We start from the raw sequence: 27865 nt of genomic DNA on the forward strand, positions 1-27865 counted from the left end.
GGGTGCTGGTCGACAGCCGGCTGAATAGGAGCCAGCAGTGTGCCCAGGTGGCCAAGAAGGCCAGCGGCATCCTGGCCTGTATCAGAAATAGTGTGGCCAGCAGGAGCAGGGAGGTGATTGTTCCCCTGTACTGGGCACTGGTGAGGCTGCACCTCGAGTACTGTGTTCAGTTTTGGGCCCCTCACTACAGGAAAGACATTGAGGTGGTGGAGCGTGTTCAGAGAAGGGCAACCAAGCTGGTGAGGGGCCTGGAGCACAAGTCTTATGAGGAGCAGCTGAGGGAACTGGGGTTATTTAGTCTGGAGAAAAGGAGGCTGAGGGGGTACCTTATCGCTCTCTACAACTACCTGAAAGGAGGTTGTAGCGAGGTGGGTGTTGGTCTCTTCTATCAAGTTACTAGTGACAGGACAAGAGGAAATGGCCTCAAGTTGCGGCAGGGGAGGTTTAGATTGGATATTAGGAAAAATTTCTTTACTGAGAGGGTTGTCAGGCATTGGAACAGGCTGCCCAGGGAAGTGGTTGAGTCACCATCCCTGGAGGTATTCAAAAAGCACATAGACAAGGCACTTCAGGACATGGTTTAGTGGGCATGGTTGACAGTTGGACTCGATGATCTTAACGTCTTTTCCAACCTAAATGATTCTATGATTCTAAATGTTACAGAAGTCTCCTTTCTGCCTTTGCTGGTAACTATAAGCATTTGCTAACTGAATATATAATCTGACACTAACAGAAATACTTTACTGCATTGATTTCATGAGATCCTTTTAGGTGATCTAAACATTCTAAACCAGCTACTCAGAAAAGTCTACCCCTGCATTGCATACAAGAAAACGGGAAAACAGAAAGTTTAGTTGATTTAGAGTCGTGATGATATTGGTAGAGACACAATCTATTCCATAAACCATCTGGTATTTTCCACTAAGATAACAATATCTGATTGGTTTAAAAACTACAAAGCATTACAGGCATCATTTTAAGCACAGAAGGTGGTTTATATTAGGAGATGAAGTCTGTGTACCAATAAATACAGTAGTTGTTACCCAGTTTGTCATTGCACATCATCAACTTCTGATGGGGAAATTTAATTATATCATTCTTTTCTTCTGCACCTTCTCACAAGAAAATCTTAAATACAATAGCCTTGATTTTAAAAGCTAGAAAAAGAAACTTACCCAATTTAAGACCTGGTCCTAATGTAAGACCTGACCAAAAGTCACCAAGAGTATCATCCTCTATTCTGACTCCCATAAACCCTACTCCCACCTTTGTTGTGTCTACTTTGCACCTCGAATTTTTAAATGCTGGTACTGAAATAGTCCACCGCTGTGAGCATAGCACCAGCTACGAAACGAGATTTTATTTCCATGTGAGACAAGATCTCAACTTTACCTTCAAGACTCTTAACAGAAGAGTCTATGTATCACCTATCACTGCCCTTGTTTCTGTGTTCTCAGTGCCTTACAATTTTTTTTTAATCACCAAAAGATACTCCACCTTAATAAAGCCACAGTTTCATCCTCTTAAGACCTACCTTTCTCAAACACCTGTAAACCCTATTTATCAAGCTAAATATGCTTATGTCATCTAACTTCTCATCTATGTCTTTCATTCACATGTCTTTAAGTTCCCTTATTCTTTGTGACCAGCTTACTAAAGTAATGAGATGCTGGATCACCCCTTGCCAATATATCTAAACATAATTTTAATACAAAGAACGGCAGTTCATTCTTCAGGGGAAAAAAAAATTAATGAAAACTACTAAAGGAAGCTTCTATCATCCAAAAAAACCTTGGTACTATTATATATTTTCTCAAGATAAATATGAATTAAATGTACATACAATCTGCAAGTTTGCATAAGCAGAAATTGGTAATACAAAACTCTCTTTGCAATAGTTTAACTGCAGTAAGAAGTAAAAACGCTACTTACTGAAACAGCTATCATGGTGCTGTCAGGCCGCCACTCTGCTTGTTTATAAGGTCCAAACTGAGAAGCTGCTTTTGATAGTTCCTTGTAGCTTACGATTAATACACTGGGCTGGAGGAAAAAAAAAATAATTACATCTCATATCTAAAAGGAATGGGATGTTTGTTATATTGTGATATAACTGTAAGCAACTATATTTCCTTAACAGCAACAACACATTTCCCTTAAAGAGTGAGGTTAAAAAATTAGTGTATATTTGACAATGCGTTACATGATGGTGCTTTTAAAGGGTGTTTATGCAGAACTGCCACACTGTCATTCCTAATCTCACTCTTTCAAAACCTGGACATTTAAATAAAATACTTCATTTGCCCAGAAAGGAGTCATTACAGAATACAGAAGTAGTTTCAAGTTAGACAAACGGTGACTGACGCTTAAGATTAACAGAAGCATCTCAAATAGGCTCCTATAATGAAAAGGACTTTGAATTAACTAGGATGAAATATTCTATAGAGTATTTGGTACAACAATTCGCTTAGTTTCTACTAAATGCATGGGCCATTGTATTACAGAGAATGATAATCAGGAAATCTGTTTCATACCTCTTCAAGAGCAGGTTGCCAGAAATTGTGCAAAAAATCCACCTTTACAGTTTGCTGAAAAGATTTTGCATATGATGACACGCACTCATTAGCACCTTTCCTCCTGGGAATGGAGAAGAGCTTTGGGGTCATGAAGCCCAGACAAAGCTACCATAGGCACTAAGTCTTCATTCCCTTTCATGAAAGCAGTTGAGAGCACTGACACAAAAACCTAATGGAAAGTTAGCCTTCCTTGCTCCAATGCTTAGAAACAATCTTCCTTCTTAAATATATTTAAGAACTGTTTGCACTTTCTTGCTCTTGAACCAGTAATAGCTTACAGCTTAGATAGGTATTCCCCCTTCTGCTACCCTCCACCACTGGGAGGTGGGGATGGAGAAGTATGTGCATATATATTCGTTAGGTGACAACTATACTTCCTCACCCTTCAGTTCAATTAAACAACCCACACTTTTCTTTTTTTAAAAGAAGTTTCCCCTCATCTTCATTAACAGAAGCTCTCCCTAACTTTATCAATGTCAATTTTTCTTCAGAGTTGTAGCAGCAAACTGTACCAAAAAGAGCACACTCCTCCAGCCCCTCGAAAGGAACAAAAAGGCTAAACAGTAATCACTCTTTTTGCTGAAAGGAATCATGAAACTGCTTGGCAAAGCTCGTCAGCCACCACTAGGACCACGGTGATGGCAACTTACTATTGTTCCTAGTTAGTTTACTTGCTCAACTGGCAGAAGCTGATACAACAAATCTAAAAACATTAATTCTACCCAGAAATCAAGTGGGTGTGTGCTACCCCAGAATTCGGTGGGTATGTACTGCTATCATATTTGCCATCAGTTGCTTCAGTTTCGCTTAAGAAAAAGTAGAGTTACAAACAAATTAATTTAAAAGGAAAAATAGTATGAAACAAAGTAATAAAATGTTTTCACCATACATATAAATAAGGAGCTGAATTAATGTCACACAGGCAGTCTTAGCCTTGGTAAATTCATAGTATGACTTTGCATCCTGTAAACAGCATTATTACTTAAATTTCACACCCACACATAACTAAATTATCAAAAATAAAGTTAAATATTTAAACTGTAAAGTATAACAAGCAAACTAATCATTACCCTAAGAACTATTTATACCAGCCATTTCAATTCATGTGGCTTCTTTTGCAGATACTTGCCAATCAAATTCTCTAACATTAAATAGATAACTAATTATTCTTAACAGATTCTTACTAATTGTTCTCATGAACTACACAGACTTTCACTGCTTGGCTTAGACCCACCTTAACTGCCTTAGATATACAGAGAAAAAGTGCCTTGTGACAGTACAATCTTGGTAATCTGCATCATTAGTGCAGATTTGGAGACCAATCTTAAAGCACTTCTGTGCTTCAAGCATTTTAGCAGCAGGCAAAAAATATTTTAGAAGCTCATTAATGCACAACAATTTTCTTTCTATATTGCTACTTTTACAGAACATAATGACAGTGTTTATACTGTAATGTTCTTGTGACATTTATTCACAAGCAAGCTGCTATTACACCTTAGAACATGGAGGAACTTTCTGTATACACAGCACCTATAATATTTATACAAATTGACTTCTAGACTGATCTCATTTTGTGCCTTACAGATGAGGACTAAGGGAGTTATCATTAAAAGTGCAAGTAATCATTTTCATCTTTTTGCAGTTTAAGTAGCTTCTTTTCTTGTTAGAAAGCAGACTCACTTCTATTTCAATGTGTCACAAAGGGTACCTAGCTAATGGTTAAAGCATAAATATTTCACTGATACAATTTATTTCCACATACGCCACAACTCAAAAGCATTATTTCATGTGTGAGGAAAACCTTAACACAAACTTTATCCCCCTGTTTACAAGCTTCCCACAAAAGTGTGGACTGCTACAAGGTTAACTAAGCTAGAAGGGCAGCTTGCTATCCTGCTCTGCTCATGCAAGAGAAAGAGAAATGGTCATTTTACATCTGAAGTCATTTATTACATTTAAAGTTACCGAAGGTGTATAATGGCACAGGACTATGTTCTCTAAACAGGAGTATATCAGCCTAATTTTAATTACTTCCCCCAAGCAGAGCAAGCCATTAAACACACCTTTTAACAAAAATAAGTGCCTAGTTAGCACAATACTTCTCTCTGGTTAGTTTTAGATACTTAACTCACCGCCTGTACAGAAACAGTAGGGGTTTAGATTCTATCACACAGAATTTTCCCTAAACCTTTACATTTGTTTCTGTTGGAAGAACCAACTCTCCATGTCAGCTTCATGAAAGCTCCATGGTTTTTCCCTCTTTACACTTCTGCATGCAGCTACTAAAATTATAAAGAAATCTAGTTAAGGACAACTAATGAAACATGTGCACTGTCTTAAATAAGTGAATATACTGATTCTCCTTCTTTATAATGCTTAAAATCCGCTTGCTGAAATGTTAATGGTAGAGCCACATCTTTTGGAGAAACTGGTGATTCCAGAAACCTAGCAAGTGACCTAACAAATAAAGAGTTGCTTGGAAAAAAAAAAATTGTCTACAGAACAAAAGTAAACAGCTTCAGTTCTTAAGGAAGAAAGAACACAAGACTAAGGAAGAAAGAACTGAGTAAGCAAGTCTTTACTCAAATTGCAACTTAAAACTAGCAAAAGCTTCCCAAAATACATAAGAAGCATATATGGCATTTTACAATCTGCTGCGGAGAAAATCTAGCATTTTGATATAGTACATTTTGTGTCTCAGGAGGAACGTAAGGTCAGGCAAAACAGAAGCTGCCACTCACTTATGAACAGAACAGTAGAGGTGGATGCTCACAGGATAACAAAACTGGTGAAAAGGAAAAAAATGGGAAAGATAACCTTAAAAATAATATAGTAGTATCATTATGAAAGAGTAAACAAATTCTCCGGTGCTCTAGTTAATGCCACTGAAAAGAGAGAAACAGAATCCCTTGTTCAGACAGTTAATATACTTTATCTCCTTCCCTTCTTATACATCATTCAACTACCTTGGCTACCTCTTCACAAAAGCACCTTAACCAGGAGCTCTTACTCAGAAATCTTTATGCTTCTCAACAATGCCTTTCTAGCATAAAACATTACTTTTTTTTACTGATGTGATATTATGACAACATTCACTAGAGGCAGCTAAAAGCAAATGTGTTTTGGATGACCAATACTGAAACAGAGGAATTCCACTATTTATAAAACAGTAAGATAGCAAGCTAGCTTCATGAGCAAAGACACCTAACTCAAACTGCTTTAAAACTCACTTTTCTTTCATTATCAGTTGTTGTACATTAAGAATTCCTTTGGAGTTTCCACTAAGAAAGATGAGCTCTGCATCAACCTCAGGACAAAATACCTAAGCAAACAATTAAAAAAACCACTAGAAAACAACACACAAACCAAACCCATGGTGAAATAATTTAAAATTGTTACTATTTTACTTAATTTTACCTGACCAAATACATCTTTCCCCTTGCCCTTTTTAAGCAATAACTATGAGCAGCATAAGTAGTCTCAGAACACTGAACCATATAAAGTAGTTTTTATGAAGAAATCTATCAAGATATATAAACCCTGCAGCAAATTCCCTCAGCAAGCTTAGACATGGGATATTACCACTTCAGTTCTCTAAACACAAACATTCTACCACATCTGATGTAAATGCAAATCAAGTAGACATTTAAACCCTACACTAAGACGTGAATGTTGCTCTGAACAGGCCATCCTTAAATAGGACAAGTAGTACAGACTTGAACAGCAGCCCTCATAGGAGCAAGTGTCTGTCCTAATTGAGATGTTTAAAGGGCTTCGAAGAAAATGGTACATTAACCAACTGGAGAGAGGTACAACCATTTTTTGTTTGACAGAATATAAAATAATGAAAAAATGAGTTGTCCTTAATTTAGATTCTATTGTTTGACTCCTGCAGGTTAATGACAAACTGTACATATAGTGGATTTAACAAGTTAAGTGGGTCAGCAAATACAATGGAAAACTACTGGACTAAGTTTGAGAAGTAAACACCTAACAGGATGTATGCATTCGGACATTGAAACTTCTTAGTGCTCCTTTATTTTTAGTTGCTCTCTTACCATTATTCCACTTGAACCCAGAAGGAAAGACAGCAAGACAGGAACACTGCCATTTACAGTCACCCCCAAAATGACTGAAACCATGAAGTAATACTCTTGCTTAGGCCTGTGGATGTTCCTGTAAGACATCAGCACTCCCATAATTTTTATTCAAAACAAAGAAATAGTTATTATACCTGCATTAAATATGAATAGCAAAATCATATCCTTGCCTAAATTCTAAGAATGTTGCATCAAGCAGTTGATAGTCATACTCAAATTCTTACGTACTGCAAAAAGTTAAATGATTTTTTTAAAATACTGATACAGTTGCACTGAACCCAATTATTTCTGCTCAAATAACACCCAAGAACACTGACAAGCTCTGAATGTTTTGCCTAGCCTATCCATAGTCAACATGTTCAGCTCTGAACTCCATTTTTTATTTTGCTCTTTTTATTGTAACTATTAATCCAAAGTAACTTGAATTTTAAACCCAAGTAAATTTCACAATCCTTAATACTTCCTTTTCTCTTTTAAAGCATTGTCATCTTTAATGCCATGAATTCACTATTACAAATTTACTTTCCACAGAATTTTTTACATTTAATTATAGCTTTCAGACACTGAATATCTGGAAGACTATCAGTCTTTTCACAACTGTTATGTCTAGGAAGAAGATTCTTGTATATGGTGAGAGCATGAACAGTATTAGCAGCTGACAACATGGTATTATGTATAGGTGTCCTAGTTTCAGCTGGGATAGAGTTAACTGTCTTCCTAGTAGCTGGTACGGTGCTATGTTTTGAGTTCAGTATGAGAAGAATGTTGATAACACTGATGTTTTCAGTTGCTGCTAGTAGTGTTTAGACTAATGTCAAGGATTTTTCAGCTTCTCATGCCCAGCCAGTGAGAAAGCTGGAGGGGCACAAGAAGTTGGCACAGGACACAGCCAGGGCACCTGACCCAAACTGGCCAACAGGGTATTCCATACCATGGGACGTCCCATCTAGTATAGGAACTGGGAAGTGGGGGCGGGGAATCGCCGCTGGGGGACTAGCTGGGTGCCGGTCGGCGGGTGGTGAGCAACTGCACTGCGCATCATTTGTACATTCCAATCCTTTCATTATTGCTGTTGTCATTTTATTAGTGTCATCATCATCATTATTCGTTTCTTCTTTTCTGTTCTATTAAACTGTTCTTATCTCAACCCATGGGTTTTGCTTCTTCTTCCCGATTTTCTCCCCCATCCCACTGGGTGGGGGGGGAGTGAGTGAGCGGCTGCGTGGTGCTTAGTTGCTGGCTGGGGTTAAACCACGACAATAGGTTTCAGTTTTTTAATGCAACATCAATACAAGAACCTGCAAGGCCATAGATAACTGTTAAAATCCTAATACCCTCAGCCTCTAACAATTTACTATTCTAGACATCAAAAATTGATCTTGTTTAGAATGAAGAGGCAATTTCTTTCAAAAACACAAATGTTCTGCTTAGTCTTTTAAGACAAATGCTTCGACGCTTCATTAGGCTGTAGGCATAAGACAAAAATCAAAAACATGCTGTTCTGATGAGCTTATGATCTAAGTGACAAAGACAAGGCTAGGAGAAAACAGAACAAAGGCCTGGTGACACTGTGCACTTTATTTTCGTCATTAGTCTGTGCTCCACTTTAAAGGCTGAAGCTTTGCAGGTTCATAAACTAAGAAACCGGAAAGCTTAGATGGAAAAAAGAAAAGCATGCATGCATGCATAAGGAAAATTCATCACTAAGGACTAGAAGAAAAAAAGACAACCACAAAAAGTAACATATTGTCAGTAACAGAGATACAAGGTGGTGATAGAAGAATTTCTAAAAGCAGAGCTAATTATAAAAACATAACTCTCTTAATTCAGTTTTAAAAGCAGCTGAAAAGGTCAGAATCAGCAGAGTATCCATCCAACAAACACAGCAGACACAGCTCCCAGTACTGTGCTTCACATAAGGTACTGTGAAAGAGTTCAAAAAACCAAAGTGCATCAGAACTGTCAATCACTACCTCTCCCAAGCTGAAGTTTTGTTAACCTACTGCTCAAAAACATTGCCAACAAGAAAGGCCATATTCTATGGATCTTTGCTGCTCCTCAGCTCCACGAATTGCCAAGTGCTTAAATTTGTATTAAATGGAATTGTGTGTGATGGAGAATAGACTTTCTAACCTCATCTCTGATCTCATACTGGCAAATGACTCTGTTATGTGCAGCTAAGGGGAGAGTCAAAACTCATAACCGAGGATGCTTTTCTCTTCATGCAAGTCATTCTCAGACGTCTTTCAGATGTTATCTATTTTATATTAATACAGGAGACACAGAAAACCTTGTAAGGCCTACTGAATATTCACATGACAATTTTACATTTCACATGCTAAATCCATCAGTCTAACAGGTATTTCTCTTTTCTTTAATTATATAACCACAAATACATCTTTACAATAGAAGCAACAGCACAACTGTTACTGACATATAAAAAGAAATGGCCTTCTTGGACAAATGTCTGATGGGTATCAGTAGGAGGTTAGCATCTCAGGCTTAAATTACTAAGGAAAAAACACAGCAAAAGAAGCAAGACATCTTAGTTTGCACTGATGCTATCTGTGTCATATTGTTCACAATACACAACCACTTACATCGTTATCAAGATGTCTGTTGTCTATTTTGCAGCCAAATTCCAGAAAAAAACACTACAGAGATTGTATCTAATCCTATCTAGGAAAAGGCCACATACAATCATTCAGTAAATTATTCTGCTTACAGTTCTGAGATGAAAGCATAATCCTGAAAGCACAGTGAAAACAATTTTTTTTTCCTTTTAATGGCCACCCCCATAAAAAAAAATTACAAAACCAACTGCATTTTTTAAACATATTTATTCATATAGTGTATGAACTATAAGCACTAGTGTCACAAGTAACTCCTTTTATAGCATGCCAAAATTCCAGGTTATGGAGATCACTTCTCTAACACAAGCATAGTCCTCTGTTTTGTCCTATTTGTTTAAATAATGCATACGCTTAGATTTAAAGCACTTATCAAGTGCAACTTTAATACTGCAACAGATAGAGACTGGAAAGCACATAAGAGCAAGTTATGAGAGCTGTCTGAATATAGACTTATTCAGCGTTTAGCATGAATACAGATTATTTGACAATCTAGGATTCTGACATGCATGCTTTCCCATAAGCTTATAGTTCATTTGGGTGATCTGACTCAACATCAGATCATCACAAAAAAACAGGAAAGTTTAAAAACAAGCACAGATGTAAATCACAAGCTGATAAGCACCTAGGTAATTAAGAAATGCTCCTCAAAATGAGTAGTTGGGGCAAGCTACTCTTGTCTTCAAACAGCTTACAAAACTGGTTTTGACTGGCAGAGTCATAGCAGATAGTCCAACAACCTCCAGGAGTTTCATTAAATATTCAAGTCCAGTACTTAGTCCTGTCATTGCCACAAGTTTGTTAAGATTAAAGAAAGGAAAGGCTGAACTATATTTATACATATAAATACGTCATCAGACTATTCTTGTTGCACACAATTCACTCCTCAACACTTCAAGGGGGAACTAACTCCGTTCATCTATCACACCTCCTTCCTCTGTTGCATACATCTTCCCTTAATATCTAGAGCCCTGTGGGTGAATAGCTAGAATCCCCTGTACTGCCTCAAGCTCTTATGATGCCAGATAACCGAACCAATTTAAAATTAAAAGCCACTACTGTTAAAGGAGTAACACTTTCAACAAGCCAACTACAATGCTCCTTTGATCCCTTCATGAGCTGAAAAAAACATGCTTCTATTTGTTCAGCAAGCTGAACAACCCTGTAAAAGCCATATACTAGTCCAACCCAAGAGCCACTAAAATATAGGTGCAAGCGGGAAGGATCACAACACTTAGTACTGCACAGCTGCCTCACGAAACATCACCTTTGGTTCCCAAGTCAATCTATTAAACATCAATTACCTCACTTTAGCAATTCACAAAGTTTCTTTCATGAATTGAAGTTTCTCATTTCAAGCATCCAAGTACTTAACATTACCAGAATGAAAACACTGACAAGCTTTCCAATGCTGTCAACGAGAATGGTTTCATTGGCTCTTAGTGTCAAGGAATCTTCTGAGGTACCTCGGCCAATAATTTCTTCTGATTTAAGAAAAATACTTGGAACAGTCTCCAAAGTGAGATGCATTTAATACAATCCATTGGGGTGAAAGAAGAAAATATTTTTTGTACCATTAATAAATAAAGTAAAACTTTAAAAATGTGTTTATTTCAGCTTTACCTCATTCTTTTTTTTTTTTTTTTAATTTTCAAATGCTGGAACAGCCTTCCTAGAGACAGGGTCGATGCCCCAGGCCTCATCAGTGTTTAAGAGGCATTTGGACAATGCCCTTAATGATGTGCTTTAACTTTTGGTCAGCCCTGAAGTGGTCAGGCAGTTTGACTAGATCATCGTTGTAGGTCCCTTCCAACTGAAATAGTCTATTCTATTCTACTCTATTTTTTAATTTCTATGTTGCATATGCTTGATAACATGCATACTAGTACAGTAGCACATGCATATAATTCATAAACAAATAAATGTACACATATTGGGGGTGCATGTTCAAAAATCTTTCACCAATACTGATGCATGATCAAAAACATTCACCACTGATCAGAGGCCTTTCCTATCCACAATCCAATCTCTCCCTACAAAATAACATGTAAAATAGTCAAGGACTTTTTGGCTCAAAACCACTAACAGAATTCCATCTGTTTTTACCTATACCATTTACCGCAGTTTCTAATCTTAGTACCTATATTGTTTCCAAACCAGAAAACAATCCACACTTTGCATAAACCTTCCTTAGTTCCATTAGTTCTTAGCACACAGTAGGTGAAAAGGAGCTTTAAACATTACCACTTCACTTGAAAAATACACATACTGAATGTAAATTCACACACCTGGAAGTATTTCAAAGGGCCCCCTCCCTCTCCTTGAAAAATTCAAAACAGAACTTCACCAGCATCATCACTTCATTCTTACATGAAACCTTCATATGTAGTTGAGACAGTAGTAAGTCTTAACAAGAACATTAGGTGAAAGCTCTTCTACCTCAAGAAGTTGAATTAATTCAACCTGACCAGACCTTAGCCTTGTTGCAAAGAAGGTCCTTCTGACAAATGAAAACATTTTCTAGAATGCAATAATTTTAGTTCCCTTTATAGTAAAGTCCAACATATGGTTTTAAGCTTCAACTTCAAAAACAAACAAACAAAAAAAACCCCACCCAAAACCCCAGCTATATGCATAGAAAATAATGCAAGAGATTCTCTTAAAAAATGAAATGCCCTTAACAGAAACCTTTCTCTTGCAGGATATTGCTAACAGCTGGATGTCCACAGAGGTGGTGAGATTGTAACATCGTTTTTAGTCTAAGATCAGTCAGTGATCAAGCCTGGCAAAGTCAGCACCTTCCTCAAAACCAGCCATTATATACTGAACTAAAATATATTTAAAACATTTTAATGACCTGTAAGTTACCTCAACTTTTCTCCATCGAGTGAATTCTTTTAGTGCTCTGCCTGTAGCCAGTTATACAACATTTAACATTTCAAAACAAGTCCAAGCACGTAAGCTAATGAACATGTAAGTTAATGAACGTTGTCCTGAGGAACAGACCATAAAGTAAACTACATTCTAGACAACAAGGCACATCCTGAGAAGCATCCTACAAGCCTGTTCTTCTTTATGTATTTTCCTGGAAAAGAAAATCAGTTGTGCTCTGCTGACAGACTACAACCATAGCCTTACCAACTGGCAAAAGCTAGAAGGGCATACGCTTTATCTACACTATGTGCCACAAATGTAACAAAACAGAGGCCTCATGATGATGTTCACACAGCATAGTTACTGGGCTGGTATGTCCTAGCTGGCTACTGGTATAGGTTAAAAAAAAGCATCAGCACCCCACCCAGGAACTAATGAACAGCCATGCAGAGCACAACACAAGGTAAAGCAATGAAATCTCAGTATAACTTAAAACAAGATTTTAAGGCTATGACTATCATCTGATACCTTTCAGTATCAGCTTTCTAAAATTGGATTGTTAGTTCTCTCCTGTAACCTGAGATGAACTCTGTAAATTATCTGGAGTTGGAGATATTTATAGACAGATCTAGGGTCTAATCTAGGCAGTATTTAAAGGGATCCAGCATCAAAATTTAAAGTCAATGTCACAGCTGTTTCATTGACTGCATCAAATCAAACTGACAAACAGCATTTTTGTTACCACACTAATTCCAAGTGAATTCAAAGCAAGGCATTTAATGTCAATTATTCATGTAGTCTCAAAGCGGGTGTTGCTAGAGCAGCAACTTCCATGCAAAAGCCATGACAATTCTTCTGTTTAGGGCCACAAAACTTTTAAACTTTTCACAAAAAGAAAAGTTTGTGAACTTCTGTGTTATACCATTACAGAGAATGTTATAGTCTGTTCTCTGTTTTATAAAAAACGCGTTTCATACCTCCTACATTTTTTTTTTTTATACAAAACACAGAACATATGAAGGCAGAAGACATTAAGCATATTTGAAAAAAAGGCACTGCTAAACACTCTTTATATTAAGCTTAAGCGTTATTTAAAGTCAAAGTGGAAAAAAATAGTTGGTTAGAAGGCTCATTTTCAGGAATAACAGGTGTTAACTCCAAGCAGATTGATCTTACATATTTTCTCAACGTGACATTACTATCAGTAAACATCGTGGCTTAACAGCTCTGATTCACAAATAATGGAAGTCATCTGTAAGCTTTAGTCCCAAATTTTATAACCCCTTCTGGAACAGGAACGAAAAAAAACCCCACTTTACAGATGAGAGCTCTTTTCAGCTGGGAGAGCGGGGTCTGAGGGCTAACAGGAGGATGGATACTCACTCTGCAGTACCAGATGCTCAGCTGAGATGGGGACAAGACCGCGAAGAAAGCTCTCTGGGGATCCGTCTGGATGTGAAGAGGCTGCTCCTGGGACTCCAGAGGACACAACAGCCTCTTGGGCCAGCCGCTGAGAAAATACATGGCTGTAGATTTCCCTCTTCCCGAGAAGCGGGCTCTCAGCTTACTCTAGCCTAGGCGGGGGACGGCGGGGACATCAGCCGAAGGAGAGAGGCAGGAGGGCTCGCTGCCCGCTCGACGGCCTCCAGACGAAGGGCTCTGACCACCGGCCCGGGGCCCGCCACGCATAATCACCAGCGAGACGACGGGACCCCTCGGCTCACCGCCGCCGCCCGCGTCCGGGAGGGGGGCGGCCGAGGCCTCCCTGCCGCTGGGGGTCGCGGGCCGTCGCCCCAGCCGCCGCCGCCGCCGCCGCCGGTGCTCTCGCGCGGGCGTGGGGGCGGGGAGCGCCGCAGCCGCCGAGGGCAGAGGCGGAGGCGAGTCCGCGGAGGGGCGAGAGCCAAGCGGACCGGGGCCTGAGGGAGGCGGTGGGGGAGGCGGCCGGTCACTGCTCCGAGCGGGCCCGCGGGAGCTGCGGCGGCTGCAGCGGCGGCTCCTCCCTCCTGCGGGTGCCTCGCCCGCCCGCTCTCCGTGTCGCTGTCGCTGTCGTCGTCGTCGTTGTTGTTGTCGCTGTCGTCGTCGTTGTCGCCGCCGAGGCCCTCGCCGCCATCTCCTCCTCCTCCTCCTCCTCCTCCTCCTCCTCCTCCTCCTCCCCCGCTACGGCGTCTGAACGCCGCGGCTCCGAGCGCGACGGCGGCCCGGCAGCGGAGGGAGGGAGGGGGAGGGCGGCGGCGGGGCGGGGCCACGACCGGAGGCGCCCATTGGCCCCGGCGGCGGGGCCGCGCGGAAGTGACGTCAGAGGCGTCCGAGGCTCCCGCCCCCGGCCCCGAGAGACTCCGTGTCAAGGTTCCGGGCGAAAAGGCGCGCTCCGGCGTCGGAGGCGGGGAGGGGATGGGCGGAAGAGCGCAAGCGCATGCGCGTGCAGAGGAGGGCGGGGAAGGGGAAGGGGAAGGGGAAGGGGAAGGGGAAGGGGAAGGGGAAGGGAGGCAGGCAGGCAGGCAGGCGTATTCTGCGCAAGCGCGCAAAGGCGCCGTCCGGCAGTTAGCGCGGGGGGTGGGTGGGGGTGTCCGGTGGCCTGTGGTGGCGGTCTGCGCATGCGTGGGGGGCTGTTGGGCGAGGAGGGGTGCGGGGGCCGGGACCGGGGCCCCCCTTCTTCCCGTCCCGTCCCGTCCGCCGGCCCCGGACGAGCCCGCAGGGCACGTCCCGAACAGGCAAGCCGGGAGGCTGCGGTGCCGGCGTACGGCTCGGCCTCTGGCTGCCGCCGCCGGCGCTGGGACTGCTGACGCCTCACGGCCCCGGGAGGCCCCGGCCTGCGTCTGGGCCGGGTGCGGTCGGACCATTCGCACGAAGTAGGTCCCTTCCGCGCCCAGCCGGCGGCTTGGGAGATGAAGAGGTCGTTTCGTGACAGAGGGGTTCCGGGCAGGGCTGCTGTAGGTGATAAAGAGAAGTCTGGGTGAGAAGGACCTGCGGGCGCGCGCGTTGCCGTCAAGGCCGTGTTTTGGGGACAAGGTGAGCGCAGGCGCAGGGAACAGTTGCTCACGCAGCGTGTGTGCGGCATCGTGGCGTTGGCGTCAAGCTGCTGCCAGTTGCTGCCCCAAACATTTCTCCCAAGAGACGAGTTGGATCAAGGACCTAATTAACCTAAAGAAACTTTGGGGTTTTTCTTCTTGCTAGTTTTTTTTCCATCCAAGACCTGTTCCTTAATCTTGTTCCCATGCTTGCCCAAATGCTGTTATTCGCACACTAAGGAGAGAACAGGAGCATGTGCTGTGAAGGATGAAAAGTAGAAACTAAAGCTGTAGCTTTAGATGTAGTGAATGAGACTTGTTAGTCTTCTCTTGTAACTGGAAAATAAATGGAGGTGGAAGAGAACTAAAGGTAGATGTCCACACCGTTGCAAGGGCAATGCCTGTATTGGAAAGAATAGCTACTGGTAGAAATCAGGAAAGTTTACTGAACCAGTGTCCCAGCACTGTTTGCTAGAGGAGTTCCTCTGGACTGAGCTATCCTGAAACAGGTCTCACTGGATGCAAATTACCCAGTTCCCTTCAAAGAACATGGTCTCTCCCCGTGTCTAAGGCCTGCTGTCTCCTAACAAACATCTTTATGCTAATAAATTGTTGTTGTTACCATATGAATACCGCATTTCAGATGAAATATTTCTGTCTGAACACAAACAGAAAATGAGAAGTGAGTTATAAAGATGTGTATATTACAATCCAGACAAAACTGTATTATGCCGTGAAAAAGAATATAGTGAAGGAGGAAAATAGCAAGATACTTCGTACCCATGACTTTTAAGTGGGCAACTTGGAAATGCCTTACCATCAAATTCACTGCTGCCAGATAGGTGCCAGTCAGCACTTCTGCTACAAACACCCTCCTTGCTATAGTCTCTCCTCTGAACCCTTTTCGGCCTGCTTTTTTAATAGCTAGTCTTCTAAATTAGGAAATGGAAATAATATTCAGGAGTGTAGCAGCATCTCATTTATTAACACCCCTTACGTTCCTCATATTACAAAATAAATGGCACAATACATCCTGAAGAATAGGTAGGACTTTTAGAATTGTCCTTCTTCTGGATTAATTAGATTTTGCCAAGTTCATCTTGATGAAAGTACAGAGAAATTTCTCAAAGAAAATCCATGAAGCAATTCGTAAGGCACCTGCATGTCTTTCATACGACTTTGTAGCTTCCTTAGTTAATGCTACAGCATCCTAATGCATGTGTACACATAAGAGGTAAACATGCTTCCAGCTCGTGCTGTTCCTGCAGAACAATGCCAGGTTGTGTGCTGAGAGCAGCATTAATGAAGGAAACAGCTACTGCTGTTAGTGACAACTACATTATAGCATTTTGTTGTACCTGTACATTGTGCAAAAAGTAAATGGACTGAAGTCTTTGTAATGTTTGTGTTGCTGCTATTGTTGCTTTCTTTGTGGAGAGGCATGAGGCACATAATTGAAATTAGAAATAATGATGGTGCAGTGTTTCATTAAAAGTGTGACTGTCAAAATCCTCACATCAGTGATAGGAATATGATTAAACTATGTCATTTTTGGTACATTTTTGTGGGCTGAATCAAGAACATACTTAGATGCTTAGGATGGTAATTTGGTAATAATAGACTTTTTTTAGTCATAGGCTGTTTGTACTTGAGTACGAAAACATAAGCACATTTCCCAGTGTTGCAGTATGGGAATGTAACTCTGGGAATAATAATACCCTGGGACACAAAAGTTGTGTAGAAATGAATTGCATGCAGGGCACCAAGCTCACAGAGTTTCTTGAACAGATCTGGCAGTGGCTACCAAGGCACAATTACACTATATAGCAGCGAGACTGTGATAACAAAGCTCAGTGGAACTGTGAAAGACGTTTTATACACAGAGGTCCAGTTGTCAGTTGTCATCAAGTTCACCTAGTTGAAGACAAGAGTTACTTGCAGCTGCCTACTCAGTGACAGCCATGTTGTTTTGGAAACTGCACTCTTGAGATAGCTGTGTCCTGAAAAGGAAGAGCTCATGCAGAGCTGTGGGAACATCCAGGGGCATTGAAATATTGTAAGTCTAGATACCTAAGTCCTGATATTAGCAGGCTAGTGAAAGGAAGGAGAGGACACTGCTGGTGGCAAAAGTAGATACAGGATGAAAATGTTGCAGGAGGGTAGGTATTCTGCACAGTTGCCACTGTTAAGACTCCTGGCATTGCTTTGCAGCTATTGCCGTGAACTGTCATTTAGATTGTGCAGCTAGCTCTCACCTAATGTTATATCTGCAGCTGTTGCATGAACAATTATGGAAGGTCAGTCCTTGTATGTGAAATTGAAAAAAAAGAAAGATCCCTCCCTCCACTATTATCACTACCAGCAATGTAGCTCAAAGCCAAAAAAAACTTAGACTGTTAGCGAAGCATGGTCATAGTCAATGGCATGACATTTTTGCCATGCTGCTTACAGATGTAGGCGTTATGTCACATAAGCCACAGAAGGTGTGTGACAATGTGTGAACATCTGTGTTATGTACATCAAAATATCTTTATTTAAAGTCAGCTTGAATTCTTAGAACTGGTTATGGAACAAATGAGTCCTTTACCTTGCAGATTTCTGCTGCTGAAATGTGAAGGTTGCCATAGATTAGCCTGTTATTTAAACTACCTATTTCATTAGTCATCCTTTGACCCACCAAAAATTGACTTTTTCACTGAGAACAGATCCATGTAAACAGAACAAGGTAGGGCAAATATTCAGCTCATTTTCCTATAGACCATCCACAGAGATAATTTCAGGGGGTGAATTATAATGGTTGTTATCATCCTTAAACATGAAATCTAAGGAAATATCAAATTATTAATACCAGAAATTAAAAAAAAAAAAACCCAAACAGTAAAAGGGAAGTTACTTGCTATAACATGCTATAACACCACAGGAAAATCTTTTGTATTTTAAAAGGAAAATTAAAAAAAAAAACCAAACAGTGGATTGAATGCTAAGTCTAGGCAGCTGCAAAGTCATGAGTTTTATTAAAGCACAGAGAAAAATCACTCTGATTATTGCAGACATTTTCTGAATTCAGCCAAGAGAAATGGAAGGAGTATTCCTTTGAAGAGACTGTTAGAAAGAAGGGTAAGAACAGTTTATTCTCTTGTTACTGCAAAATCTAAGTCAGCAATCAGTGCTTATATACAGTATATGACCTGAAATACTGGGACAATACTCATTTATAATAGCTAGACTCCATCATTGTACCACACAAAACAGTCATTCTGGAATAGACCAGTACAGTTCTTTTGGATTAATGATTATGTTTATACTCACTTTCTGTCAAATTATTTTTTATTTTTACACCCAGCTATGGTTAAATAAAATAAAAACCTGATCCTGAGCAAAGTTAAGTGCAAGTAATAAAATTAATTGGATACATTCCACCTGTTTTCCCTAGCAATTATTCACAAATGGTCACAAAATCATTTGGCAACTATTTACCATTTGATAATTTGTAAGTTTATGCAGTTAGTAATTGGTTTCAGATCATTCTCTAATTTCCTGTAAATACTCACCATCCATTTTATAGTGGTATGTCATTTCACACAAGTCACACAGTACTGTTTTCATTTTCTCACTGGACAATTCATGTAACTTACCAGCAGTATAAACCAGTAGTGTTAGAACTCACATTTCTGGAGTTTTGCAATAGAGTTTTGAAATAATATCTCTGGGGTTTTTTCAGTTGATGAACTGAACAACTGACACATTTTTATTCTGAATTTTGGAAATGTATATATTATTCAGAAGTGGCTTTCACCAAGCATTCAAGAACCCAAACCTAAAATTTGCAAGTAAATTAGTAAGTCTGCTAGTGAATTCTGAAGTGGAAATATATGTGTATACAAATATTACAATAAAGTCATAGTTATGGCTTAGTTAGGTTAGAAATCAAATACATTTGGGCCCAGAATACTTTCTTATGTTTACTTGTCTCTGAGAAAATAGAAAGGGAGATCAAAGCAGAGCTCTTATCCATATGTTAACAGCCACACAAAATATATAAAGCCAAATATGAAGGGAGAAACAGATTTGAAAGTTCTGGAAGCAACCCATATCACTTAATGGATTAATCATTGTCAGTGTCAATAAATACATGTGCCAAAACCATGGGCTATCAGATTGAACATAGCTACCACAACATTTTCAGAAGATTTGGGTTCTTTGGAATAAAATCCATATAGAAACAATACTGTGGACTTCAGTTTTGTTTTCATAACTGCTATAAATTCAGTATGGGGGGTATTTTTTAAAAAATTCTTCTACATCAGTGAAAATATCCCTAGAAATACATTATCTTCTTTCAGCCTTTATTATCTGGGTTTCAGTGACTTATGAATATGCTCTTAGTTTCATGTAGCCTACCACTGAAGTGTTTGCTTTGTGCACGCAATTACTTTGCCAAAAGCCATTGTGGTTTCTGAATACGTCTAGAGAATTGCATTCCCTGAAGATGTTTGAAATTTGATACTAGGAATCTGAAACATCCAGAATCACAGATAATTTTTAAAGTCTTGGCTTTAGGAAATAAGTTATTCTTTTGGATTCTGAAACATGCAATGCAGCCTCTTAAGGAAAGCACCAACATTATGAACTGCAGATCATTTAATTGGATTGGATCAACTCTGATCAATAAAGAGGCTATATACAAATGATATATGGCTTTCCAGGAGGAAAAAGTGATTGTAGAATGAGCTAAATGACTCTTGGTATGCATTTTCTAACATCATTTTCAGTATAAAGCAGTGCTGGAAAAACATTTTCTATGCACTGTAAACTGACTGAAGAACCATGCAAGCTGCCATCTGTGGAGGGCAATTAATTAAGCTTTTATGGGGTGATGGCTGCATGTTTTTAACAGGTACCACCCTCTACCTGAAGTATGGGGTACACAGTACGGTTACAGTATATTACATGCATATGGGAATTGTAGACAAAATGGAGAGATAGGAGCTCTTGCATGTGGAAGCATTGGTAGATAGGATGACCTAGACTTGTATGTTATACATTTAAATTATTGGTTTTACTAGGTGTTTCTGGAATTTTGTGAACATTTGCTGTGTTGTATCATCTGAAACTCACAGCAGTGCACTTGAATTGTCTTGCTATACATATTAGATTGATACATGTTATCCATAACACTTGTGTTATGGATACAGTGTTACCTGTAATAGATCATGCCCTGACTTCCCTGTTGAATTTGAAGAAGAATGTTTTCAGTCTGAAGATGAACAGTGAAGGAAAACATACATGTTGGAGGCAGGAATCTGATCTGGTAGGCTGTCGGACATCATCAGCAGCCTGTGACACCATCTCTATCCAAGAAGCAGGATCCTGACTTACAGGTGTCAAGATGCAAAACACATTTGCAAGTATCTTCTTGAGCAGATACAAGGGACAAAGTAAAAGAAAAGAAGAAAACAGAGGGATTTTCTTGTCTGTGATTAGTGGATATTAACCTTAATTTCATCTTCTGTGTGTCTTCATTGTAGGCACTTGTCTGGACTGAGATGCATATTAAATAACCTCTGACAGTGTTTTAAGGTGCCTATAGCATTAGCAGTGCCCTCTGCAGGCTTTTATTTGGTAAGCAAAGAGAGCTATAGCAATTCCACTCTATTTTGATAACATTTTTATACGGTTCAGCTAGTTCTTTTAAAATATTTTGCTAGCGGAGCATCATCTGAACTTTGGAGTTTTATTCCCAAGCTGCTTGGAAACAAACACAGAGTGCTGTAAGTGAACATCCCTGAAGTGCTACGCAAAGAAATTACACACTTGTTTCAAGACCCTGGTTTCCTATCACTTTGTGTGTTACAACCATACAGCATCCTGGGCAACAGATATTCCAGTTTCCATCTCTCTTCCCCTTAGGAACTCATCTCTGTCTATACTGATCTGGCTGTGTCTGAAAGAAATGCGCGATCAGTTCAGTTTTTAGTTCTTTGTGATCGGTGACTACACTGAAAAAAAAATCAGCTCTTTTATAAGGCAGATTCAGCCAAGTTGATACTGAGGTGAAGCTGGCCGAACATGCCTAAAATACAGCTGCAAGTACAACTGAAATTGTCACTGTCAGAGGAGGCATCATATTTTGAGCTGTTTCCTGTTCAAGTCCAATCCAAAAGAAATTATTTTCAAACTCTGTTTTTTTTTCTATTTGTTAATGATCTATCTCTTGCGGCTTAAAATATCTCCCAGTTGCAGGACAAAACTCAGAAGTCATTTATCTCTTGGTAAATTACATGAAAACTGATTCCTCATTCCAAATCATCATTGATTAAATGATAACCCATTCAATGCAAGAATATAATCAGCCTAAAGTAGAGCCTTTTCATTACTGTATTTATGAGTAAATTGCTCTTCTTCATGCCTATCTCCTGCACATCAAAGTATGTTTTCCAATCAGGAGGCTCAGAGCATTGAGGACAACTATATGCCAAGAGTTCTGACTTCTGGTCTGAGACCATGCAGGGACATCCGTGTGGTGTCTAGGAAGTCACCTAAGTCTTTGTTGTTAAAATCTTGCTAATAATATGTGCCTCACCAAATTGTTATGTGTGTAAATTAGTTAAGGAGACAGATTCCTAGCTGTTTGTCAAGCAGAAGCTTGTACTTAATGTCAGCTGAAGAGCCGAAGGGGCAAAAGATGCAACACCAGGACTAGCTGGTAATATATACACACACAAGAATTGTGAATACTGTCAGTTATGTTCTTAGATGGACCTCACAAATATTAAATAACCTATCAGAAAAGTAAACCCATTAAAGAAGAATGCATTGGAAAAATTCTAGAGAGGTGGTTGACTTTATCCACATTTAGAAAAATCTCTAATTAACTATCCTGTGGCCTGTTTAGAGGTTTGACGTTTGTAAATAAACACTGTGTGGAGCTATAGAGCTTGTTCTTCTGGGGATGTAAATTAGATAACATCAAAACAGCAAAATAAAATGGGAAGTGCTATATGAACTTCTGCTTTTAGGCTACACTCCAGTAGTCACATTTTTTCAGTCACTGAACCATGCCAACCTTTCAGCAGTTCCTTGACAGAGTTAAATAGACATTTTCCTAAATGTAATCAAAGCACTTGTTTTCAGTGATATGATCTTAATAAAAAATAGAGAAGCATTCCAGCTTTTGTAGACCATACCCACAAAACTATTGAGTAGGAAGCAAACTGGTTGGAATGCTGGCAGAACAAAACAATTCTGTACATAGATGCTTACTTGTTTTGGTGAGCATGTTATGTGTCATTGGATGCCAGTTTTCCAGTTCAGATACTGCTTTATGACTTGGCTCAATACTTATAGTAAATAAAGGACAATTAATGCAAAATAAGGACATACTCAGGCAGAAATGTTTCCATTACTCATCTTTTTGGAATTGTATGATGAAACATGGCATCAATTGTTCTTAAACAATCCTGGGAACCATAGGTCTCAGAGTGACTGGCATATTTACAGTCTTATTAAAAATAATTACTAGGTTTTAGTCAGAATACTATACTTCCATATTAAGAGTTATTTTTCTGTTTTACTTATGTAGGTCAACAAAAATTGTTGGCCAGCCCCTAATATGTTGAAATAATCTCTGTGACTGAAAATGTGCATGCCTGATAGAGATCAGATGCAGCAAGAAGTTTAGTCAGAAGACTCCAGTTTAGCAAGCATGTGCTTTAAGTGCTTTGGTGATTCACATTGGCTTCAGTGGTACTGAAATACATTAAACACTTTAGTACTTTCAGTGTGCCTTACTGTGAAGATGAGAGTTTTTTATTCACACATTGCAAATTAGTGAAGCATGTTTTTTATGCACTCCTAAACCAGGGCTACAATATCAACTCTTAAACACTTTTTTAATCATTGAAGTTTTGCCCTAATAAATACCATCTTAACATTACTTTACTGGTAGTAATGAGAACGTTATTTTATTAGTGTGTTCAAGTTGTTCTTGCCACTTGAACACTGTTGGCTGTTCTCACCCTTTCACACCAAAAAGGGCACCAAGAGCAACAAGAATGATCAAAGGCCTCAGGACTGCAGGCTGCTGACTAGGATCTGACTCAGGGTTAAAGTCAGCGAACAGAATGTGGAAAATTTTGTACGTGACCTGAAAAGGACTGCGAATATGAATGTGCATGTAAGATATGTGAGTGAGGGCATGTGCATGTTTCACTATTGACCTTCAAGACTGATCAGCTGGAGAGGAGGAACTGGATCAGGCCAACTCCTGCATGTCCATGCTTATATGAGTGTGGTTTGTGTTTACATGAGAATCACGGAGGGAAGAGATGAGGGGGAAACATTGCAAAATCTTACCAAACTTGACAGTATGAATAAGAACCTGGTGTTCACTGTCCTTTCCAGTATAAGACCTAGGGAGTATCCAGTGAAGCTTGCCTTTGGACAGGTACTGAATAAATGGAAGGAGGAAGTCAGTGGGTCCACTTCTTGAGTAGGCTGTTATGTTGTAGACACGTCTTCTCCCCATTTTATGATTTTTTCCAAAATCAGTGGATCAGCCAGTACCTATTGTTCCTTGAAGAGCATGAATAAGATTGCATAAAGAATAAAAATCATAATGTCCAGGATCAAAACCACTGTCATTTCTATGCCACCTCCATTTGGGATGCATAATACATAGTCCATGAGCAGTCCCTAACATTAAATGAGGCGAAATTCTAATGCTTCATCCACAGTATCCAATGATCCTCCTTCAGCTTTTACTCAGGCAACACATTTCAAAATGCCATGTTTGTGTTCTTCGACAGAGTAACCATTTTATCTAGAAACTGTGTACAAATAGATAGAATTCTAATTAATCTCTATTGACATGGAAAAAGGAACCTTAGTGACTCACCAATTACAAATTCATTTTTAATAGGTGGATTTGCAAAATTTTATTTTCTGTTTAATTCCTTTGACAGACATCTGAGAGCTTATGGGAAGACATACAGGCAAAACCGCGCTTGCAACCTTTGCTTTTTCAGGTGGAAAAAATTACAAGCTTGCAAGACTTGTAAGCCAACACAGGACATGCATAACTGAAGTCAGTAGAATTATTAAGCGTATAGGTCTTGTCCTGGAAACTGTTCAGTATTTGCAGCTTCATTGAACATAAAGGGACTTGCAAGAGCTCGGTGCCCCTCAGGATTTAGCTCTATGTATACATGGGAAAGCCAGATATGCCATTGCTTAGCAACATCTGGAGAAAAGCTGAATTTAAAAGGTCTTTGTCATGTGCACATGCTGTCTTGAGTCATGTGATGTCCTTGGCCTTGTAAGACTTCTGTCTTGTGATCCTTTTCCCTAAGTTTTGTAACAGTCCTTGAAATACTGACATTTCATCCCTCCTTCCTTCATACTCCCACTAAGAACTGGATTTCAAAATAATATACCTCTTGCTGAGACAGTAAAACAAAATGCCCATGTTACAGGCAGAGTCCTGTGATGTGTTCCAAATGTGGCTGTAAAGATCTGAAGAGAAGTTTCCGAATGTGATGTGAAAATCTGAATTAAGGAGCTGAAAACTGAGCTTCTGCCAGTAGAAGAATGCAAGACTTGCAGAAATACAGGATTTTGCACCAAGAACAGGACATTATAATTTCATTACTGATGAAACAGGTGGAATCACTTAGCAATCTGGTGTTTCAACACGTAAATGACAGGTAAAATACAAGCCTCCCTCACATCAATAGCAATGGAAGCAATACCACTGTTATTTTGACAAGGGCTAGGTGTCATTAAAAGTGTAAGAACACTAGAGCTGGATTCCAAGCCTCTGTTACAAATGCATACATGCTGATAGTGCACAGCAAATAATTTTGTTAAAAAGAAAGAAAAACAGATCTCTCTGCGGTATTGCTGTTTTCCCTCAATGTTTCCTACAAGAAGCAACTCAAGCTGTTGTTCTCATGGCATTCAGAAACAGCCCTCACACACACCCAACACCCCTGGACAGAGCACAGTGCTTAGGCATCAGACAGCTTGTCTGATTGTATTTATAGAGTCTGACTTGAAATGGCACCTTAGTCAAATAGCATAAAATACTCAGATGTCTGTATTTGTAAAGTAAAGCCTTTATAGACTTACCAGCAAAAAGGGATTATTGGAGACATCAACCAGACAGCGGTACTCTGACTTAAGTTGATGTTATGTAGGTAAAAATGTTAACAAATATGTTGTCATTTTATTTTTGCTTTTTCTGTGGCTGTTGGCACATACTGCTCAGGAGAAATTTGAAATATGAAATATGCAGAGGAGGGCAGGGGGAGAGGAGAGGAACCAGACAGAAAATAGGACAGAAAACTATTAGTCTGGCACACAAAGAAACCTTTACTAATTTGCTAACAAATTCCTGATCAGAGACCCCCATCAAAATCCCGCTGCTGTTTGAGACACACAGTAAGCCAGGGTTATGTGCCCAACAGTGAGGACTTGTTAAATAACTGAATAGCAATACAATTTGCGTAGCTGTGAAACTGTTTTCTGTTCACATCCTCAGGGCTGCTTAGTAAAACATGCTGCAGATTTTTAGCAGTCTATTCCTGTTTTCTTTTTTGGGTGGGGGAAGTATCGTAGTTACCATCTGTCATTGTCTTTTTTTAATAGTACTTGCATTGTTCTTCCATTTTGCCATGGTTTTCTTCTGTAAATGGTGGGATCTTATTATGAGGTCTTGTTTATAATTCTCCATTATTCTGTTTGGTATTAGGTTATTCTGTAGTACTTGAGCTGATGATTTATTCAACTGAAAATCACTTGGCTCCATACCATGATACCGTGTATAACACACTCTTTAAGGTAAAAGGCCTTGCCTGAGCATGGTTGTTCAGTAAGGGCAGAACTAGTGCAAGGAAGGTCTCTACCGCTTGCTATTGCGTTATCAGCACTACCATTCTTCTGGTCTGCTACACTGTGAGAAATAGCAAAGTTGCAAAGTCATGCTGTCGGAAGCAGCCCTGAGATGGCATCTCGTTAGATTTAACCAAGTTTCTTTTGAAAAAGAGAGAAGTGAATAGGTCACTAAAGCATGTAACCAATCCACCTAACCTGAGAGAAGATCTGCTAGCAGCATTGTGGTCAGCTCAGCAGAGCTTAACTGTAGAGAAACAGGGACAACTTTTGTTTCTTGATTACTTTCAAATTTTCAGGCAGAAAAATCGATCTGAGTGGGTACAGGGATCAAGTTGGCTGTATTTCTGCTCAGAATTTTCCAAATACCTGCTTGGGTCTTGGACCGTTCCTGCTTTCCTAAGGAAAAAAATCGTGCTGCTGTGCAATGAAGAGCAACTGGAAGTTAAATGACTTTTAATTTTTGTTAACGGACAGTTATATTTGAGTATGAATATAATAGTTCTATGCATGTCTGCTTCCCTATTGCAAAAAACCCCTTTGATATTTAAAAATAGCAACATGCAGGGCTGTAGTTAAATACAACAGTTAAAGCAGAAGGAGCATAGCTGCTGCAGAAGTGGCTGCTCTAAGAATAGGAGTCACAGGAGATGTCCCAGTCTTGTACAAAGATGATCGCTATTAAAACCAGTAATAATGAACACAGGATGTTTTACAGAAGACAATGTACTCGTCATTGCCAGGGCACTACGTGCAAGAGTAGGCTTTAGGTGCCCTGGCCAGCCTCATTGGTGAGCCCACCAGTGCACCCTCTGCCTGTGGGACTGGGAGCCCCCTTCAAGCTTATGCCCAGGCACCCAAGCATTGCCGGAGCTGAGCTGTGAGTAGGTCTGTGCCCAGCTCTAGCCCCTGCCATCCTGACTTACTGCTTTTCCTGGCTGGACCATGGGCCCATGCTATGGATTGCCCTGTCTCCAGGCCTGGCTGGCTGTGCCTAACTGGATCCCCTGGGTGGGTCTTGGACCTGACTTGTCACCCGGGCTGGTGAGGGGTTTTTGGGAGATTGTGTCACCAGCCCTGGTCCTGCTTAGGCGCCGTGGGGCTGTGCCCTGCTGGGGATGGCATGGTGCTGAGGTTGCCCTGCGCTCCTGGTTCATGGGCCCTCGTGGGGCAGCCCTGCTCTTGCAGCTCACTGACACTTATTTTGCCATGCAAGGGTAGTAAAACTAGTTATATGGCGATGGTAGTGAAACCTCAAGTGATGTGGCTTTTATTCCTTCGATGTCCTTCAGTCTGCTTTTATTAAGGTACATGCTTGCCTTCTCCATCAGTAAAATAGTATGATAACGTTTACACACACTTGGAAAATACTTGAGATTCTCAGGTAGGAGATACTGTGTTGATGCTTCACTATCTTACAAAGCCATGATGTCAGCTAACTAAATCCCTTTCTCAGGAAATTCTATGCTTCTTACAAAATTGATCAGGTGACAAATAGCTAAGTTCAGTACAAAAAAGTAGTCCCTCTCTTGAGTCTTCTTATGTGAACTCATACCCAGGATAGAAAACAGGGCCAAAATAGGCCACCTTGTTCCTTTTGAGAGCAGCTGTCTGAGTTTTTAATGCAGTTACTCCTACCTTTTCAGGAACATAGTCAGCTATTTTGCTGCTGCCTTTAGCAGCAACTGTTCCCCGAAGTTAGAAGTTCAAATAAACATGGTACTGTGATGCTGAGGTGTATGGCCTGCTGTTTGGGCAGACTCTTTATAAAAGCACGTAAGTACTTCCCT

At 40.1% G+C, this 27865-nt stretch overlaps 1 protein-coding gene across 4 annotated transcripts in view; it reads right to left on the reverse strand.

Annotated features, from left to right (window-relative positions):
• RIC1 (RIC1 homolog, RAB6A GEF complex partner 1) overlaps positions 1-13783 on the reverse strand; it is a 57495-nt gene extending 43712 nt beyond the window's left edge. For all 4 annotated transcript variants that reach the window (XR_005931531.1, XM_030003664.2, XM_030003665.2 and 1 more), the window contains exons 1-2: positions 13561-13783; positions 1933-2040 (exon numbers count right to left, since the gene is read on the reverse strand). Coding sequence is in view for 3 of the 4 variants with exons in the window: in XM_030003664.2 (XP_029859524.1) it covers positions 1933-2040; positions 13561-13701 (249 nt within the window). In the remaining variant the exon portion in view is untranslated. The remainder of the gene's footprint in view (positions 1-1932; positions 2041-13560) is intronic.
• Positions 13784-27865: the final 14082 nt, after the last annotated feature.

Source organism: Aquila chrysaetos, chromosome Z, assembly GCF_900496995.4.
Source record: "Aquila chrysaetos chrysaetos chromosome Z, bAquChr1.4, whole genome shotgun sequence".
NCBI lineage: Eukaryota > Metazoa > Chordata > Aves > Accipitriformes > Accipitridae > Aquila > Aquila chrysaetos.